Genomic DNA, 16240 nt, shown 5'->3' on the forward strand with positions numbered 1-16240 from the left:
TTTACCTCCTGCCTTCTGCATTTGAGCTCAAACTATCCTTTGAGAACACTTGTATTTTGGTGGAAAAGCAACATTTATTTTTGCACAGTTGGCAAAAAAACAGTTCTCCCTATAACAAACAAGTTATTGTGGCCACAGTTTTTGAATAAAAGCAGTCCCCAACATGCAGACATATGCCTACTAAATCTAAGTCAACAAAAGGGATTGGTGTTTAATTTGAATAACAAAATTCCTACAGTCCATAAATGAAGCACAGAGTACAGAGTTGAGCCATTTAAGTCTAAATGCTGTATTTAATGCAAAATAACTCTGTTGTTCGACTTTTGTGTGATTTTATGATTATCTTTAACAGAAATAGCTGCGCTTGTCTGAAATAAACAATATAATAGTGATAGATTTGAGACAAAAATCTGAGCCATGGTGCTGCTCTGAAGAGCCAAATGACAGGTTTCAGTTTTTGGAGCCCATCTTTGCATTTTTGTGGTGCTGGTGCCCCTCTCCTCTCTTTGGAATTCACCCTGGGATCTTCTCGCACCTCACTAATGATTCTCTTTGCTTTCTTTGAAGTGTTTGGAATGATCCAACAACACAACACAGACAAATGCTTTGAGACTAATGGAAGATCAGTGAGGAGAGGCACCAGCTGAAAGGCTAAAATCAAATTATATTCAGACCTGAGATGAAACGCAAACATCCGTCCGTCCTGTCAGGTGGAAATCAGTCCCAGATTCTGAGTCATATTCAGGTTAAAACATTGGTCATTTTAAAATTTCATGACCAAGAGTGGAAATATTGATGGACGGCAGAATTCACTTGATCAAAGCGTGAAATTATTTGCACACCTGACGGAGGATTGCTTTACATCCTGAAGATTTTCACTGTGATCGTCATCCAACTGGATCTATTCCCTCAGTGGATAAACGCTAACATTTTACAGATCGCTTACATTGATGACTTTGTGATGTTAAGGCTAAACTTTTCCCTAATGCTAACCATTTCGCTTGCTAGCATCTCTAGCCGCTGCGGTGTGAAGAATAAAGCAGCCACCTCACAAATCACCCTGATCACGGGTTCAAAATGCCTTAAGTTGAAGGCAACTGCGCCCTGCCGAAGCAGGTCCAAACAGATTGATGGGGAGCGCCAGGTTTTTGTCATCAGTGGGGTGTGACGCGAGCGTAATCGACACGCCATTGCATGGGACCTTATGTCACCTGGTCAAGGTGTGACCGCCCGATGCCACCCAGCAATGTCATCACACGAGGATCAATTATGCGGTGTTGAGAATGAGGGTTTAACCCCAAAGTGGTGATAAAGATCCAATCTTAGCCATTCTTCAGATAATATCCCTGCACGCTTGGGTGATTTCCTGACAGGAAGTACCATCATCAAGGTATTCAGAGAGGTATACATGGTATGCATATGATTATTTCTTATTTATCATCATTCACATTTGATCTCAGAAATGTGTCTATTTAACCCCCAATTTTATGATTAGAAATGATAATAGACAGATGAATGAAGGATATATTGGTAATTACACTTGACAAGTGAGTTAAATGAGAGTAGAATCAGTCCTCATTTTCCAAATCAATCAGTCTCTGTGTGGAGACTCAAAACACAGTTAATCTCAGCCACACACAGAGATTGAACACATCGTTTGCAGGAAACAGATGTTTATCATAATTGTAACAATCTGTCAGATGTCGTTGAATGGCTGCCGATTTGCCAACAGCCTGGGGGGTGCAGGATAACGCGCTTGATTCGGCAGCTGCAGAGAAAGAGATAAAACTCTGCGTGTCGTGTGTGTGGGAGGCACATCAGCGGTTTAAATGGTCATTCACTGGGATGGCGGTTGTTTCCAGCGCCGTCTCCACTCAGCCGGTCGCATGAACTCTCGACGGGCTCTGTCTGCTGGAGCGGAAAGGCAGCAAAACGTGACATTGCCGTGGCTGGTTATGACCCCCAACAGCCACAGCTGAGTGCATGCGTTGGATTTCTCTTCTGTCCTTGAACTTTGCCTCTCTTCAACACAAAGACACGATGTGAGTGAAAGGACGGGCAAAATCTGCAGCAGGACACGCATTTATTTGAGATGAGAGTGGGCCATCTCCTGATGACGTCACCCCGGCGTGTTTTTGCCTCACTGTGACACGTGACTGCTGGTCATTGTCATCTTTCACACATACGCACACCATTCAAAGCTTGTGTGTGTGTGTGTGTGTGTGTGTGTGTGTGTGTGTGTGTGTGTGTGTGTGTGTGTGTGTCTGCTGCTGCGCGCCGCCGCCGCCGCGCGCGCGCGATGGTCCGCAAAGCCGCCGCTTCTGTCCAGGCGCGCAGACGCGTCCACAAACTTTGACGAGCTGTAATCTTGAGCCAAGGCAACAAAACGGAATTCATTTGCACGTTTTTAAGATCTTTTTTTTGGAGTGGATTCGGTAGATCAAGGTGAGTAACCTGCGTGGGTATTGAGTTGCGTTTACCTGTCGTTTTCCCTGCAGCCTCGTGTTTCTGATTGATTTTGTGCCCGCCGAAGTGGCTCCAAAGTGTGCACTTTTGTCTCTTGGTGTAATTTATTGGGTTATTCGGTGCGCTTGCACTGATTTTTCCCGACCCAAACAAACAGGTGTCAGTCAGCATGGAAAGCGCCACGGTGGGAATTCTGAAAGCAGACAATAACTGTGTGCTCGCCCCGGCCGAGGACTGTCCGGTGAATTTCTCAGCCTGGATATCCGGATACTCCGACAGCCAGAACATGAGCCACGATGAGAGCTGGGAACAGGAGGGGATGTCCCCCATCATCCCCATCATCACCGCGGTCTACTCCGTGGTGTTTGTAGTCGGCTTGCTGGGCAACTGTCTCGTCATGTATGTGATCGTCAGGTGAGTAACCATCAATGAGGAGGCGTTTTTCTATATGGTGAAAAACTGTGACCTATTTATGATGAGGATTTAGGGAAACGTGGACCTGACATGGGTCTCTGCGGTTCCTGCTGCTCTCTGGAGGTTCTCCAGAGATGAGCAGCAGCTCTTAAGCCCACTTGTCCCGTAACCTGCATGTGCAGTAAACGACAGGTGCTTTAATATCTGGCAGCATTTGGACATTTCTAAATAAATACTGCGATATCTGATGATTTGATAGTGTGAATTGGGCTGCTTGGAGAGGACTGAGTGTCATTTACAGTGTGCCGCCTGGAGAAGCTGATCCGTCCCAGATATTAATGTCAACTGTTAAGTTAATGTTCAGGGGGCATTAAACCATGTTTGATGCTAATTAACTCAAACAGAATCAATCAGCCAAACACTAGATCTTGTGATGAGCCGTGGCAGCACGAGAAAATGGCCCCTGGTGATGTGGGCAGCACCAATGTGGAGCAACCTCTTCCTTCTGCCTGCGTAACAGGTACACAAAGATGAAGACAGCCACCAACATTTACATTTTCAACCTGGCGCTCGCCGACGCCCTGGTCACCACCACCATGCCCTTCCAGAGCACCGACTACATGATGAACACCTGGCCCTTCGGCGAGGTGGTGTGCAAGGTCTTCATCTCCATCGACTACTACAACATGTTCATCAGCATCTTCACCCTCACCATGATGAGCGTGGACCGCTACGTGGCCGTGTGCCACCCGGTGAAGGCCCTGGACTTCCGCACCCCGGTCAAAGCGAAGGTGATCAACGTGTGCATCTGGATCCTGTCCTCGGCGGCGGGGATTCCCGCTTTCGTCCTGGGCGGCACGCAGACGAAGAGCGGTGAGGAAGAGCTTTTTGTCCAAAATAGTCAAGCCTCACTTCAGTATTCCAGCTTTTATACATTTTCTATTACCATGTCAGTCTTTAAAAGGGTTTGTAAGAACATACCCACTTCTGAGTGCAAATTAGTTTTTAAATTGATGGCAGAAAGTGGAATTTTATTTGTACAGCATTTTAACACTAATACTGCTTTTGCATAATACTCAAGCCGACTTTACCAGCTTTTAACAGTCACTGGTGCTGGTAGAACCACTTCTGTTGTGCTAAGAGGCAGTAGAAACCATGGCAGATGGCTAATGGCTTTGAGAATTCACCAGGCTCACCTGGAATAAAAGGCATTGGAATTGGTCCATGTGCTCATGTTAGCATAAGCGTGGCCTCCAGGCTTCATCAGAACACGGGATGAATGTTTCCAGGCTTTTGAGGAAGATCTTGTTTAACTACTGTGGTAGTTTTCTGCCATTTAGCTTCACCAGCTCTGCTAAAAGAGTAGAGATAAGATGATGTTTGCAGCGCCACAAGAGCACCACATACCCACAGCTGGTTCTGCCTCTCCTCGACCCTGCAGGTATAACCGAGTGTGCCTTGCAGTTCCCCGATCCGTACGTGTACTGGGACACCCTGATGAAGGTGTGCGTCTTTGTCTTCGCCTTCGTTGTGCCTGTGCTCATCATCACTGTGTGCTACTCCCTCATGGTCCTGAGGCTGAAGAGCGTCCGGATGCTGTCCGGCTCTCGGGAGAAGGACCGCAACTTGAGGCGGATCACGCGGCTGGTGGTGGTGGTGGTGGCCGTGTTTGTGGTCTGCTGGACGCCCATTCACATCTTTATCTTAGTGAAGGCCCTGGTGAACGTGCCTGAAACCACCGCCATCATGGGCGCCTATTTCTTCTGCGTGGCTTTAGGCTACACAAACAGTAGCCTCAACCCGGTCCTTTACGCTTTTCTGGATGAGAACTTCAAACGCTGCTTCAAGGACTTCTGTCTCTCGGCCAAACTGAAGGGGGAGAGGGTGTCGCGGGGCAGGAAGACCCCCAGCGCTGTACGGGAGAACGCAGTGCCCCTGGAGAATCCAGACCCGACCAGTAAGCCCACATGACTAGCAGTGGAACTGTCTTCAGTGTCCCATATTGGAAAAGAGTCACATGACCTGGGCATAACTCACGTCACCTCAGCAACGTAAAAGATTTGTTTATTTTGGCTTTTCAGTTAGTTCCGTCAGTCATTTTTCATATTCAGATCACAAGAACGTGAACTCAAATCCTTCCTAAAACATAAAAAGATGTAGCTTCACACAGGTTAGAGTCACACCATTGTATTTAGATTTTTTAGCCTTTTCAGCGAGAAAAATGTGGACTAAATCCACAAATGCTTTCAGCTGATACAGCGTTTGGTTATTATATTCACACAAGATGAATTTAGATGTTGTGTACCAGTCTGAAAGGAATCTGAATTCATCATATGACTAATTTTTGCTCCCAAAGAATTCTGGTGGAAAGCCATACTAATGTTTACATTGCCTTTGCTTTGCTTTTTTTTAAAATTCTTTCATTTTCTTTTGCTGATAAATGTCTCAGATTATCCATCCGTGCTGTGATGAAGGTCGTTTACCCACCTTTTATGTGACCAACTGAGAGCCCATAGATTTGTAGACCTGCAATGCTAGAAAGGCAACTTTGGCTGCCTGGTGTGTTTCAGCCTGCGGTCTCCATCGGGACCATAAAGAAAAACACTGCAGTTGTCATTATTCCACAACAGTGACTCCGTGTGGCCTCTCAAGCCTGCCGTTGATTAGCGTGGTTACTCCAGCAACAGCCATGCATCTCTGCACTATGCATTGATGTTTTAGGCCTTATTACATAAAAGACGTAATAGTGCCAAAATTCCCTGGATGTTTTTGGTTCTAGGGCCAAATAACAAACATATAGTATTGTTTAATGGGATGTGACCTGCTGTTATTGCATTTTGTCCAATTTTGTCTCATTTTATGTACTTCCTGCTGTTGCTTTCCTTCCCAACTGTGCCTTTAGCAGTCCAGGATAAAAGTAATGACCACAGAGTTGATGAATCACTGTCCGCCGATATGTGCCAAAGAATGCGTGTTGAGTTAAAGGTTTAATGGAAAATCCTGGACTTGTGCATTTAAAAATTGACAGAGGGCTCGGCTTCAGCTTTGAATCTGGACTTGGGTCCAGTTTGATGAGTTGTCTTGTATATTGTGTACATATACATCACATGTTGAATTACTGTGAAATGCTTTTAACTGTAGATAAATGCCTGATTAACAACATAGTATCAAGAGAATATTTAAATATCAATCCTTGTAGAATACGAGGCACATTTTTAATAGATGAACTTTGCACAGATGTCAGTAAATTATGGTTGCAGCATGTCCGTGATCTTGTTTCTGCTGCCGTATTTGTCACATACATGTATGTAAATTATAGGTTGTACTGTCAGTTTGGAATGTATTGACTTTGCATTGTATAAAGATGTCCAGGGCATGAGCATATTTATGTCAGTTTAGATTTGCTGCTGCTACTGCCGTCACTGTAAATTGGCTTTGCCTGCAGTTAATCAAACACGAAATGTCCGTGAAATGTTCAAATTAAAGTCTGTTTAATGAATTCAGTTTTGAGTTTCATTCCGGGTATGTTGACAGATTTGTCTTTGTCGGAGAAGCACGTTTGGTTAATTTGAGTTGAGTTTGGGGTAAAATGTACCGACAGCGCCCTCTAGTGGAAACATGTGCAATTGCAGAAAAACATTTAAATGACTGATCAGAAGCCAAAATGATACAACTGATGTATGATCAATTTAAAAACAATAGTAAAGAACCCAGACCAAAAAAAAGAAATACTAGGGGGCGTGGCTCTAATAACCACGTGACTCATCATAAACTCACTTCCGGGTGTTTCTTTCAGCCAGGACCGTGACAGCGGCCGACAACAACTTTTCTCCCGCATCAAACTTACCATTTTGTCAAAATGAACCGAATTTTTGGCAGCTCGAAGCCTAAAGGTCCGCCGCCTAACCTCACCGACTGCATTGGAACTGTAAGTTTAATCCTGAATTAACTTTCTAAACGCTTAAAAAGTAATCAAAGACGGAGGACCCCTCCTTGCTAAAGTATTAGCTAAGTTTTATGGCAAGAAAATTAGGTCAGTGGATTTTTCATGACTTTTTAACATTTGGAATTGATAAAACAACGCATTAATTACGCTGCCGATAGAAAATCATTTACCCGTTGACAAAAAATATTCACGTTTTAGAGGTTTTACGTGACAGTGTTATGAAAAGGCCAGTTCATAAACGTATTTAAAGTGAAAACAATATGTCCGTCTGTTAAGCTCATGAATCAGCATCATGTGGACATTTGAAAAGGATCTAAACGTGAAAACAGAGGAAATGGTCTCACTCAGTCAGTGAAAACCCTGGCCACGAAGCAGTCATACAGGTTTTTGTCTGGAGTTATTATTAGTTGACTAGATAGACGGAGGAAGTGGGAAACACGCCGGTTCAGCCTGAATCCTGATGGTTGTGTTTTATCTCAGGTTGATTCCAGAACAGAATCCATTGACAAGAAGATCTCCAAACTCGATGCTGAACTTGTTAAATACAAGGATCAGATGAAAAAGATGAAAGATGGACCCTCGAAGGTGAGATTTTTCCCTCTATTACTGTTCTAAACGGTGCAAAATGGGAATAATATATTTTCTACTCGCCAGGACAAAGTCTAGTCAATGTTTTCTAATAAAAGCTTCATTCTTATTGTTGTTTTGTTTAAAAATCAATATGAGAGCATGTGTGATTGACATGTTTCTTTTATTTCTGCTGCCTAGAACATGGTCAAGCAAAGGGCAATGAGAATTCTGAAACAAAAGAAAGCGTAAGTTTTTTATTTCCACACTTGATGTCTTATTGCCATTTGGAACTGAAGTTGGCAATATATATTACAGATATGAAAACCAGAGAGACGGCCTCGCGCAGCAGTCATTCAACATGGAACAAGCAAACTACACAATCCAGAACCTTAAAGACACTAAAACTACCGTAAGAGGCTTTGACAGAAGCTCAACAGAATATCTGGCTCTCCATTAACATTTGTTTTTGTTGTTTCAGGTTGATGCCATGAAGACTGGCCTTAAAGAGATGAAGAAAGCCTACAAGAAAGTGGACATAAACAAGATTGAGGTAGCAAAGCAATCCGTGCCTGCTCTATGCCCTTCTGGACTTACAGTTGATACAAAAAATTTACTTTTTTATTTGACATTCAGGACATTCAAGATCAGCTGGAGGACATGATGGAGGACGCCAATGACATCCAGGATGCGCTGGGCAGAAGCTACGGCACTCCTGATATCGATGAGGCCGACTTGGAAGCAGGTCAGTAAAATACTTCGGTGTTAGAATTACACATTTATTTATGTACCTCCTTGTTATTAATGTCAGAGGTCATTTCAGTGCAGTCGTGGGAAATATTGCAAAGGTTTGCTAAAATTGCAAACAATGAATGTTGTTTGTCACCATGAACAGAGCTGGATGCTTTGGGAGATGAGCTGCTGTTCGATGATGACAGCACCTACCTGGATGAGGCCTCGACGGCCCCCTCCATCCCGGAAGGCATTCCCGGAGACAAATCAACCAACCGGGTATTTGACAGCTTCAGAGTTTTCTTGTAATGGTGGAGAGGGTTATTAAACAGGGTTTTTGTCTTTCAGGACGGTGTTTTGGTGGACGAGTTTGGACTTCCTCAGATTCCTGCTTCGTAAAAGAGCAGAACTCTGGTCTTGTTTTTACATGTATCATAGTCTCATTTTCTATTTAACCAACTGACACTCAGTCTTTGTTTCATTCCAAATCCAATTCTTTCCTAATGATGAAAGCTTATCAGTGATTCGGGTTATTTCAGTTAAGGGATGGCATATATACTCTGTATCTGGAGTGATTAGAAGTGGGTTTTCTCTTAGCCTTGTACAGTTTATTCTTCAATGACTTGATAAGAATAAAGTAAATTATATTTTCCAAGCAATTATTGATGTCACCTTGAAGTCAGCTGCTTTAAAGGTCACTTTATTCTGAAATTAAACAACAAAATGTGCACAATCAATAAGTTAAAGATGTCATTTGTAATAAATCTTTTTTAAAAATTAGATCTATCCTGTCCTTCAAGTACAAAAAGACCTCTGATGGCACATGAATGGCATTTTGATGATCACCAGCTCAGCCTGTAACTGTGGGGGAAGATTTTCTTGTGTAGATATTCCACAACACTGGCCTGGTTCTGCAGCTTTTCAAATTCATAAAAAGGAATCTATAAAGACAGAATAAACAAAAAGACTTCACTCTCAAATACTGGGCAAACTGGAATGAAAAGCAGAGTTCAAAACAAAAGGATAAATGTAAAGCGAACGTGACGCAGAGGCTCTAACCTGAACAACTTCATATCCCAGAAGCCTCAGATGCCGCTGCTTGATGGCTTCTTTTCCCAGAAGCTGCCTCTTGTTTACAGTGAACCTCTTCCGCCCGTCGATACACACAGCTATCCTAAAACGTGTTAAAAGTAGCATGAAGGTCCAGCTCTGTGACTTACAACACAATCAAACCCTGAGGTCTGATGCATGAAACCATTTACCTTTTGTATACTTCATCAACGTGACTGGCGGGCAGCACGAATCCCTCCTCGTCCAGTTTGATCTCCACATCTACGTGAAAAAGAATCATTCAATCATTAAACCCGCCGTGTCCATGCAACAATCAGGACTAAAACCCATTTATGTTACCGAGAGTGTAGCAGTTGGATGTCAGGACTTTGGATCCAAAGTAGTGACGGGCACCGAGCAGGTTCACCAGCCCCGTTTTCACAGAGTTGTACAGATGCAGATCCACAGGCGTCTCCAGGGAGCGTCCCGGCAGGAGAAAGGACTTGACCTGGTATTTGGGAGGAAGTCTGGGACCCTGAGGGGACGGTAAAACAGCGCCAATACCAAAATCAGGCGTCGTGGCCAGTGCAGACAGCAGGAATGCACTGAGAGGGTGTGTATTCAGGTTTCACCGCTATGTCGAGTTCACCCTTTCATTATTTGGCATGTTACCTCATAGAAAGGGCACTCCAACTTCATCGTCATGTAGAGCTGAGTCAGTTGTGCTAAAACGTAACGGTCCACCCTGTTGCCGTCCTCTGAAACACAGTTTTGTTCCTGTTAAACGACAATACTTGTGGGCAAAGCGATCGAGGGAGCTTTCCAGTTTGACAAACACAGAACTTTACCTTGCAGTTGTTGGAGGAAGTAGCTTTTAAACACTTTGGAGACAAAGTTAACGGGGAACCGCTCCACCAGGGTGCAGGAGTGGAGCAGGTTGAGCAGACTTTGAGGCTGGAAGTGTGAGAAGTGTGAGTGCAGGATGTTCTCCACTTTCCTGAACACTGTGCCAGCATTCGGGGGGAGGTAGCCCAGCTTTCCCAGCGCCATAATGTGCTTGGCCACCTGAGTGGTGCTGAAGTCATCTGCTCGATACACAAAACTCTCTGCAACGGCGTCCAACACCGTTGGGGAAAGGATGTTCCTACTGCTGAAGAACTGGATGACCTGGGTGACAGTCTCTGGGTGGGAGGTGAAGGTCATTGTGGGCACGTACTTCTCCATCGCATCCACAAAGTAATGGTCGCTGTGGCCAAAGTGCATGAGGGCACCAAGCACGCCGGTGAGTTCGTCATCGGTGAAATGGGGCACGTGTCGAACAGCCTGCTTGCACAGGTTGATCACGAGAGGCGTGGCTTGCGTCTGATTCAGGGTCACCAGAGCATTGAGCAGCACGCTGACAGCAGTGGGATTCAGGCGAGAGCTTACCGTCAAAGCGTGGGCGTGCATGGCGTTCAGTAGGTCTTGGTATTTCCCATTTTGGAACACACCGCTTTGTAAAAATCTATACACAGCAACAAGTTCAGCAAGACTCCACTGTGCAGGCTCCTGCTTCTGGATTTGCTCCATCGCCTGTTCCAGCATCACGCAGTTGGGACCCTCGATAGCCACCATGGCTTGGCCCAGAGTGCAAAGCTGCACCACAGTCATAACCCCTCTGTCTAACCTCTCCTGGCTCTCTGACACCAAACGCACCATCAGCGTGCTCCAAGGGTCCAAGAAGAGGCGGGTACAGGCCAAGAGAGCTGATACCAGGCCAGCATCCGTGAGCCGCCTGGATTCCTGCTCCAGCTGGAAGCACAGCGCTCGGATGGTGTCCTTCTCTAGCACTGCAGGGTTTTTCAGACAGGTGCCCGCCTGCTCCAGGTCAGCTACACGGTGAAGCGCTGCGGCAGCCATGGTGTCTGACATGATCCCCACAGAGTGCAGCAACGAGAACACCTGCCGGGAGGAAGAGCAACCCTGCAGACGCTGCTGAAAAGCTTCCTCCTCTTCAACAGTGGGACCATGGAGCTGGGTCAGGTGAAAATGGGGTCCTGAATCTCTGTGGAGACCGACGGAGCTATTGGAGAATGGTTCTCTGGTATTGGTAGTGGTAGTGCCCAGGCTCCTTCTGACACAGGCCACTTGGAGTTGTTTGTAGCCCTGTCTCCCAATGAATCCACCTGCAGAGGTACACTGGCAACCCATGCATAAGGCCTGACCAGGACCTCGGACACTCAGGAACCTAATGGGTAGAAGGCAGCGTGATGTTCCGAGCTGTCTCAGCAGCAGAACTCCATGGAGCAGCTTCTGAGCCATGACCCTGAGACTCATCAGACCCTGCTGAATAAAAAAGGGGAGTTTAAAATGGTTTGAATCGTCGTTTAGCCGGAAAAACCTGCCATGTTAACGAGAACAGCATTCAAACCTATCTAGGTTAGTTGCGCAGACAACCTTGAAATTAGTTTAGGTAACGCTAGCTATTTAGCTAGTAGCTTCGCAGGCTAACTTGGGGTGTGTGTGTGTGTGTGTGTGTGTGTGTGTGTGTGTTTAAACTGAAATGTAAGACTAAACGTAACACTCGGAACTAAATGACTTCATAAATATCCATACCTGGGCCTTCCGAAAGGGAGAAATGTGCTAAGACCCCCCAAACATGTGTATATAACACCGGCTTGGACACCGGCGCGACGATGACGCAAATGTGGTTCCGTAAACCTTGTGAGGCGTTCACGGGAGGTCGTAACTATGTTGATCATCTTTCATAATCGCTATGCGACTGTTGGACAAATGTAGTTTTTGTTTTGTTTTAATTCGAGCTTTGTTGTAGTAAAAAATTCCACCAAGAGACAAGGTGAAAGTCATGTTTTAAAGAAAATGTTCATCGTGTTGACTTTATTCTTCATGCTAAAAACTGTCGCAGCTAATGTTGTCCTTTTTCCGATGACATGTAAAGATAGTGTTTTGCGTAAAACGTACATGTAACATCCAGAATGAGTGCGTTTTTTAAAAATTGCTCCTTGCAAAATGTCTTGTAATAGACCTTGGTTTTCGATGGTAGAAGTCCTCAGATCTTTCTTGTAATAAATTGGATTAAAATGAGTTTCTTCAGTGTTTCATTGTGAAACTTTCATCGGGGCACTTTCAACACTATCAGGGTGTCTATATAACAGACATGAACCTAAGTAATATTTGGGTTGATGGACTTCATAATATAAAGAATTTTAGCATTTTTCCAGACCATGTTAAGTTCACAAAGGCAAAAGCGATTAAATAAAGACAGCACAATTAAACAGTTATTTCCATGTGTCATTTATGGAAGGGAAACAGAGAAAGTACAACTTGATAGAGGGTTTTATTTAAAAAGTTTATATTATAAAAGGCAAAATTCAGCTGAACCAGATCACAGGAATTGCAAAGACATCCCTTAGAGCATCCATGGTGCTAACACATCACATCTTTACATGAGAGGGAAAATAACATTCAACAACTCATTACAGTAATTGAGATGTGAACGTTTGGCAAAACCAGGAGCTCACAAAAAGTAGAAGAGAGTGGACATTTATTGCTTTGGTTTGTTTAAAAATGGGTTTAAACTGGAGGGCTGGAAATACAGCACGGTGATCTAGCTGACCGAGAGGAATACGCTGGGCTGGCTTTTTAATCGTCCTTGTCCTTGGCACCATGCTTTAAGATGCGTGTGAACTCCACGTAGTTGAAGTTACTTTTCTTGTCGATGGGGGCTTCTCTGAAGAGCTCGTCCACCTCTTCATCTGTAAACCGGTCACCCATTGTCGTGAGCAGCTCTCTGAGGTAATCTTCCTGAATAAAACCTGGGGGGATTGTTAAATCAGATAAGGCGACAGAGAAGAAAATCATAATTATCCTAAAGAATTTGCTGTACTGGCAGAGATACAGATACCATTTCGACTTCATTGCAAAAAAAGGATTAAAAAGTCAAGGTTTTACCTGTTCCTTCTTCGTCGAAGCAGGCAAATGCGTTTCTGATCACATCCTCGGGGTCTGTACCGTTGAGCTTCTCTCCAAACATGGTGAGGAACATGGTGAAATTAATTGGCCCGGGAGCTTCGTTCATCATGGCCTCCAGATATTCATCAGTTGGATTTTTTCCTGTTTGAAAAAATGTGCAGCACTCTTACAAGTTGCAAAACATTTGAAGAATAATTTAAAAGTACATTTTAGCCTTACAACAGTTGATAAAACAAAAATGTGCAGCACTCTTACAACTTGCAATAGATTTTAAAAATCAGTTATAAGAACATCAAACACATGCACCTTAAAAAAAAAGCCTAGTCTGGAGCGATCTGCCTATGCTGCCCTCCCCCACAGAGCAACAGTTTTCTGCAAGTCCAGGCAAATATTGTGCTGGAGCTGATAGCAAAGCAGTCGCAAAAGAATGTTACGGACTAACTTGCCACACATGCCAGTTAACAATTGAAGCACATACTTTCTTTAAAAAATATACTTATAATGAACCCAGAGAACCACTGCGTTGTCTAAAAGAACATGTTCCAGCAGTGAAAACAAACACTGCAGCTTCCATTCCTGCATTAAAGCTGCAGTTTGCAGTACATATAAACCTTAGTACTGACGTCTAGGTTTGCATTTCATCTGGTTCCATAAAGCTGTGACATGTTCAACAATCTATGGGTCTTGATAAACAAACTCAGCTGCACTTTGCATAACTGGTACAAGTGTATCTCTCTTCAGAAACAGTCAGTAAACAGTACTGGGACAGTAAACACTGTTGGAGCACACCCAAATATGTAAAGTTCTGGACTGTTTGGAACCTCTTTCAAACCTGTTTGTTCTGCTCAGTGGTTCAACTCACCCAGTGAGGCGAGCATGTCATGAAGATCCTCCTTGTCCACAAACCCATCTCTGTTCTGGTCAATCATGTTGAAGGCTTCTTTGAACTCCTGGATCTGGGACTGATCGAACATAGCAAAGACATTGGAAGTTGCGCGCTGAGGGCGCTTCTTCGTGGTCTTTGCCTTTGTCCTTTTGCTTGACATCTTTGCTGTGTGATACCTGTGGCGACAAATCAATCCAATATTTGTTGTTGCAGACCACCAAATCAGCCTAAACCTACTAAGCAACGCAAGTATTGTGACAATTTGTCTAAAGTTGCGCAATAATGCCCAAACTAACAAGAATGAAATGTAACTAAATGCTCTTCTCTTGACACAACGCCCATTGAGACGACAATGCAATAGTGGAGGGACGAGTGACCTTTGTCCCAACAGACTGGGAGATAAACTCACCAAATGGAAATGGATCATGCATCATTCCTGCCTAGAGCACTGACGGCGTATTTAAATAGTGATGCCGTGATGCCCTAGCTAGTGTCCCTGACTGAGCTATAAATGGAAATGTTCTTCAGCTTTCTGGGTTGATCAGCTCACTCCCTCCAGTCTGAGCAAGAAAACTACTGATGTGAGGACGGATGACCTTATGAGGCAATGCCCAGAACACGAGCAGAGCTGGACGATCGTTCTGACAGACAATCAACCTTCCCCGGTGTTATTAAAATGATGCAGCTTGTCTGTTTAGCGACTATTGTCATAATGTTCGGTTTTCTACTGAAGCAAAACAAGGCTACAGTTCTGTCCAAAAAAAAAAATCACAATAGAGTGGTGCGTTTCCTCTTTGGATTTTCCTATTACAAGGCCAGGTGAGACTTATTGGAAAGAATATTTAACAAACTAGATCCGAATAAGATGCAGTATGTTTGATTAGCCCGGTAAGTATAAGTATTCGTGGCTAGAGGCCTAGCTTGAGCCACACATAAACTGCTCATACTACAAAAGCTTAATGCCACTAAAAACACAGAATCCCCTGAAGTTACTCGCACCGACAGGCTTTTAACAAGCGAAGCAAACATCGGCGTTTTCACGTCTAAACCGTCGCCATTATTGACACACTGTTGACATTAGCAATCGATTCATTAGCCGCGAAGCTAAGATTCAGCCGTGCTTTCAGAGCGACTAGCCGGATACCAAAACGTACATTATACGATCTCATTCACATTTATACTTTTATTATCGTGCTAAGTAATACGGAAGCTGGGCATGAGCACCTTTACTATGAAGCTAACTATTGCAGAGAGAACTCTGGTGTTTAATGAGGCTTACCTGACACCGAGAGAATACTTGTCAGCTAGCCCGGAGCAGCTCCTTTTCTCAACCACCGCCCTTCACTTCCTGGTCGTAACGCAATATTCAGTGCTGAACATTCAGAACAAACCAACTGGGCAGAATAGGGGTGGAGCTCAAACGTTAATCTATTATTTCTCATTGAAACAACAACTCACGCATATATTCTTTTTGAAAACTACAAAAAATGACTTTTAAAATAAAGAGGAGAATAAAAACACCACTATGTTTCAATGAAATTGGTAGCGCATGTATAAATAATTTATCGCCACACCCCAGCGAAGTTAATGTAACTTTCACGAACACTTATTGGGAGCGTTGACGTTCCCGTATATGCCCTTTTAAGGGAAGAAAGAATGTAACGTCCTCTTGCTTTGTGTTAATACAAAATTATTTGAAAGTGGGGGTAAATAGTTCTACGGTTAATGTAAAGCTGTCATTGTTGTTATTTCACGTTTGTTTCTACATACCCACCACAAGATTCTATTCCATACAAACCAAAACAATAAAGGAAGAAGAGCATCATGAGGGTAGATTCTGTCCATTGGTGACACATAAATATTTGGTGAACGATTCATTGCTGTAAAGGAAGACATAATGCATCGCTGCAGCTGCCCAAACGCATAATGTGGAAATATAGACTCATAGGTTAAAACAGAACACAGCTGTCCTTTTCCTTCTCTTGTTTTACCCATTTGAACGCTTATGGAAATGTAGACATGATCAACACACTAGCTCAGGAAACAGTAAGGGATTTTAATTTAACTTGATATCAATTTTAAAAATGATCTCTCAAGACATTGTTGTAAAATCAAACTGACTTAAAATATTTTTAATGTATTCCTACCTCCAGACACTAGATGGCGACCTCGGGATTAGCACGTTTTATTTTGCTCCCAGTCTACTG

General features: G+C 43.8%; 4 protein-coding genes across 5 annotated transcripts; 2 read left to right on the plus strand and 2 right to left on the minus strand.

Annotated features, from left to right (window-relative positions):
- Positions 1 to 1582: 1582 nt before the first annotated feature.
- Positions 1583 to 6379, plus strand: LOC130514040 (delta-type opioid receptor-like). Its single transcript, XM_057013405.1, has 4 exons — positions 1583 to 2445; positions 2624 to 2880; positions 3401 to 3753; positions 4322 to 6379. Exons 2-4 carry the CDS (start codon positions 2636 to 2638, stop codon positions 4849 to 4851), a joined length of 1128 nt encoding a protein of 375 aa, XP_056869385.1. The 5' UTR covers positions 1583 to 2445; positions 2624 to 2635; the 3' UTR covers positions 4852 to 6379.
- A 273-nt stretch (positions 6380 to 6652) lies between these two features.
- On the plus strand, positions 6653 to 8784 carry chmp5b (charged multivesicular body protein 5b). The gene is made up of 8 exons (XM_057012568.1): positions 6653 to 6808; positions 7307 to 7411; positions 7595 to 7641; positions 7712 to 7805; positions 7875 to 7946; positions 8030 to 8138; positions 8289 to 8404; positions 8474 to 8784. The coding sequence occupies exons 1-8, from the start codon at positions 6740 to 6742 to the stop codon at positions 8522 to 8524; spliced, it is 663 nt and encodes a 220-aa protein (XP_056868548.1). The 5' UTR covers positions 6653 to 6739; the 3' UTR covers positions 8525 to 8784.
- Positions 8785 to 8809: 25 nt separating this feature from the next.
- Positions 8810 to 11921, minus strand: fastkd3 (FAST kinase domains 3). Of its 2 annotated transcripts, none has more exons than XM_057012565.1 (7): positions 11771 to 11921; positions 10024 to 11500; positions 9848 to 9933; positions 9536 to 9710; positions 9388 to 9457; positions 9185 to 9299; positions 8810 to 9066 (listed from the first exon to the last, which is right to left on the minus strand). In XM_057012565.1, the coding sequence occupies exons 2-7, from the start codon at positions 11489 to 11491 to the stop codon at positions 8968 to 8970; spliced, it is 2013 nt and encodes a 670-aa protein (XP_056868545.1). In that variant the 5' UTR covers positions 11492 to 11500; positions 11771 to 11921; the 3' UTR covers positions 8810 to 8967. The 2 variants fall into 2 exon arrangements, with proteins under 2 accessions (XP_056868545.1, XP_056868546.1); XM_057012566.1 differs by having other exon boundaries at positions 10024 to 11497; positions 11771 to 11903.
- Positions 11922 to 12452: 531 nt separating this feature from the next.
- myl12.1 (myosin, light chain 12, genome duplicate 1) lies at positions 12453 to 15442 on the minus strand. Its single transcript, XM_057012569.1, has 4 exons — positions 15313 to 15442; positions 14010 to 14209; positions 13127 to 13288; positions 12453 to 12990 (listed from the first exon to the last, which is right to left on the minus strand). Exons 2-4 carry the CDS (start codon positions 14191 to 14193, stop codon positions 12818 to 12820), a joined length of 519 nt encoding a protein of 172 aa, XP_056868549.1. The 5' UTR covers positions 14194 to 14209; positions 15313 to 15442; the 3' UTR covers positions 12453 to 12817.
- Between the last annotated feature and the right edge of the window lie 798 nt (positions 15443 to 16240).

Source organism: Takifugu flavidus, chromosome 17 (assembly GCF_003711565.1).
Source record: "Takifugu flavidus isolate HTHZ2018 chromosome 17, ASM371156v2, whole genome shotgun sequence".
NCBI lineage: Eukaryota > Metazoa > Chordata > Actinopteri > Tetraodontiformes > Tetraodontidae > Takifugu > Takifugu flavidus.

Excerpts from the sequence above, each read along its gene's own strand:
- chmp5b (XM_057012568.1), top strand. The coding sequence starts at position 6,740 with ATGAACCGAATTTTTGGCAGCTCGAAGCCTAAAGGTCCGCCGCCTAAC. Across the intron at positions 6,809-7,306 it reads TCACCGACTGCATTGGAACT|GTTGATTCCAGAACAGAATC; the intron begins GTAAGTTTAATC and ends GTTTTATCTCAG. Across the intron at positions 7,806-7,874 it reads TTAAAGACACTAAAACTACC|GTTGATGCCATGAAGACTGG; the intron begins GTAAGAGGCTTT and ends TTGTTGTTTCAG.
- LOC130514040 (XM_057013405.1), top strand. The coding sequence starts at position 2,636 with ATGGAAAGCGCCACGGTGGGAATTCTGAAAGCAGACAATAACTGTGTG. Across the intron at positions 2,881-3,400 it reads GTCATGTATGTGATCGTCAG|GTACACAAAGATGAAGACAG; the intron begins GTGAGTAACCAT and ends CCTGCGTAACAG. Across the intron at positions 3,754-4,321 it reads CGGCACGCAGACGAAGAGCG|GTATAACCGAGTGTGCCTTG; the intron begins GTGAGGAAGAGC and ends TCGACCCTGCAG.
- myl12.1 (XM_057012569.1), bottom strand. The coding sequence starts at position 14,193 with ATGTCAAGCAAAAGGACAAAGGCAAAGACCACGAAGAAGCGCCCTCAG. Across the intron at positions 13,289-14,009 it reads TGACATGCTCGCCTCACTGG|GAAAAAATCCAACTGATGAA; the intron begins GTGAGTTGAACC and ends TTTTTCAAACAG. Across the intron at positions 12,991-13,126 it reads CTTCGACGAAGAAGGAACAG|GTTTTATTCAGGAAGATTAC; the intron begins GTAAAACCTTGA and ends CAATCCCCCCAG.
- fastkd3 (XM_057012565.1), bottom strand. The coding sequence starts at position 11,491 with ATGAGTCTCAGGGTCATGGCTCAGAAGCTGCTCCATGGAGTTCTGCTG. Across the intron at positions 9,458-9,535 it reads ATCCAACTGCTACACTCTCG|ATGTGGAGATCAAACTGGAC; the intron begins GTAACATAAATG and ends TTTTTCACGTAG. Across the intron at positions 9,300-9,387 it reads GTTGATGAAGTATACAAAAG|GATAGCTGTGTGTATCGACG; the intron begins GTAAATGGTTTC and ends AACACGTTTTAG.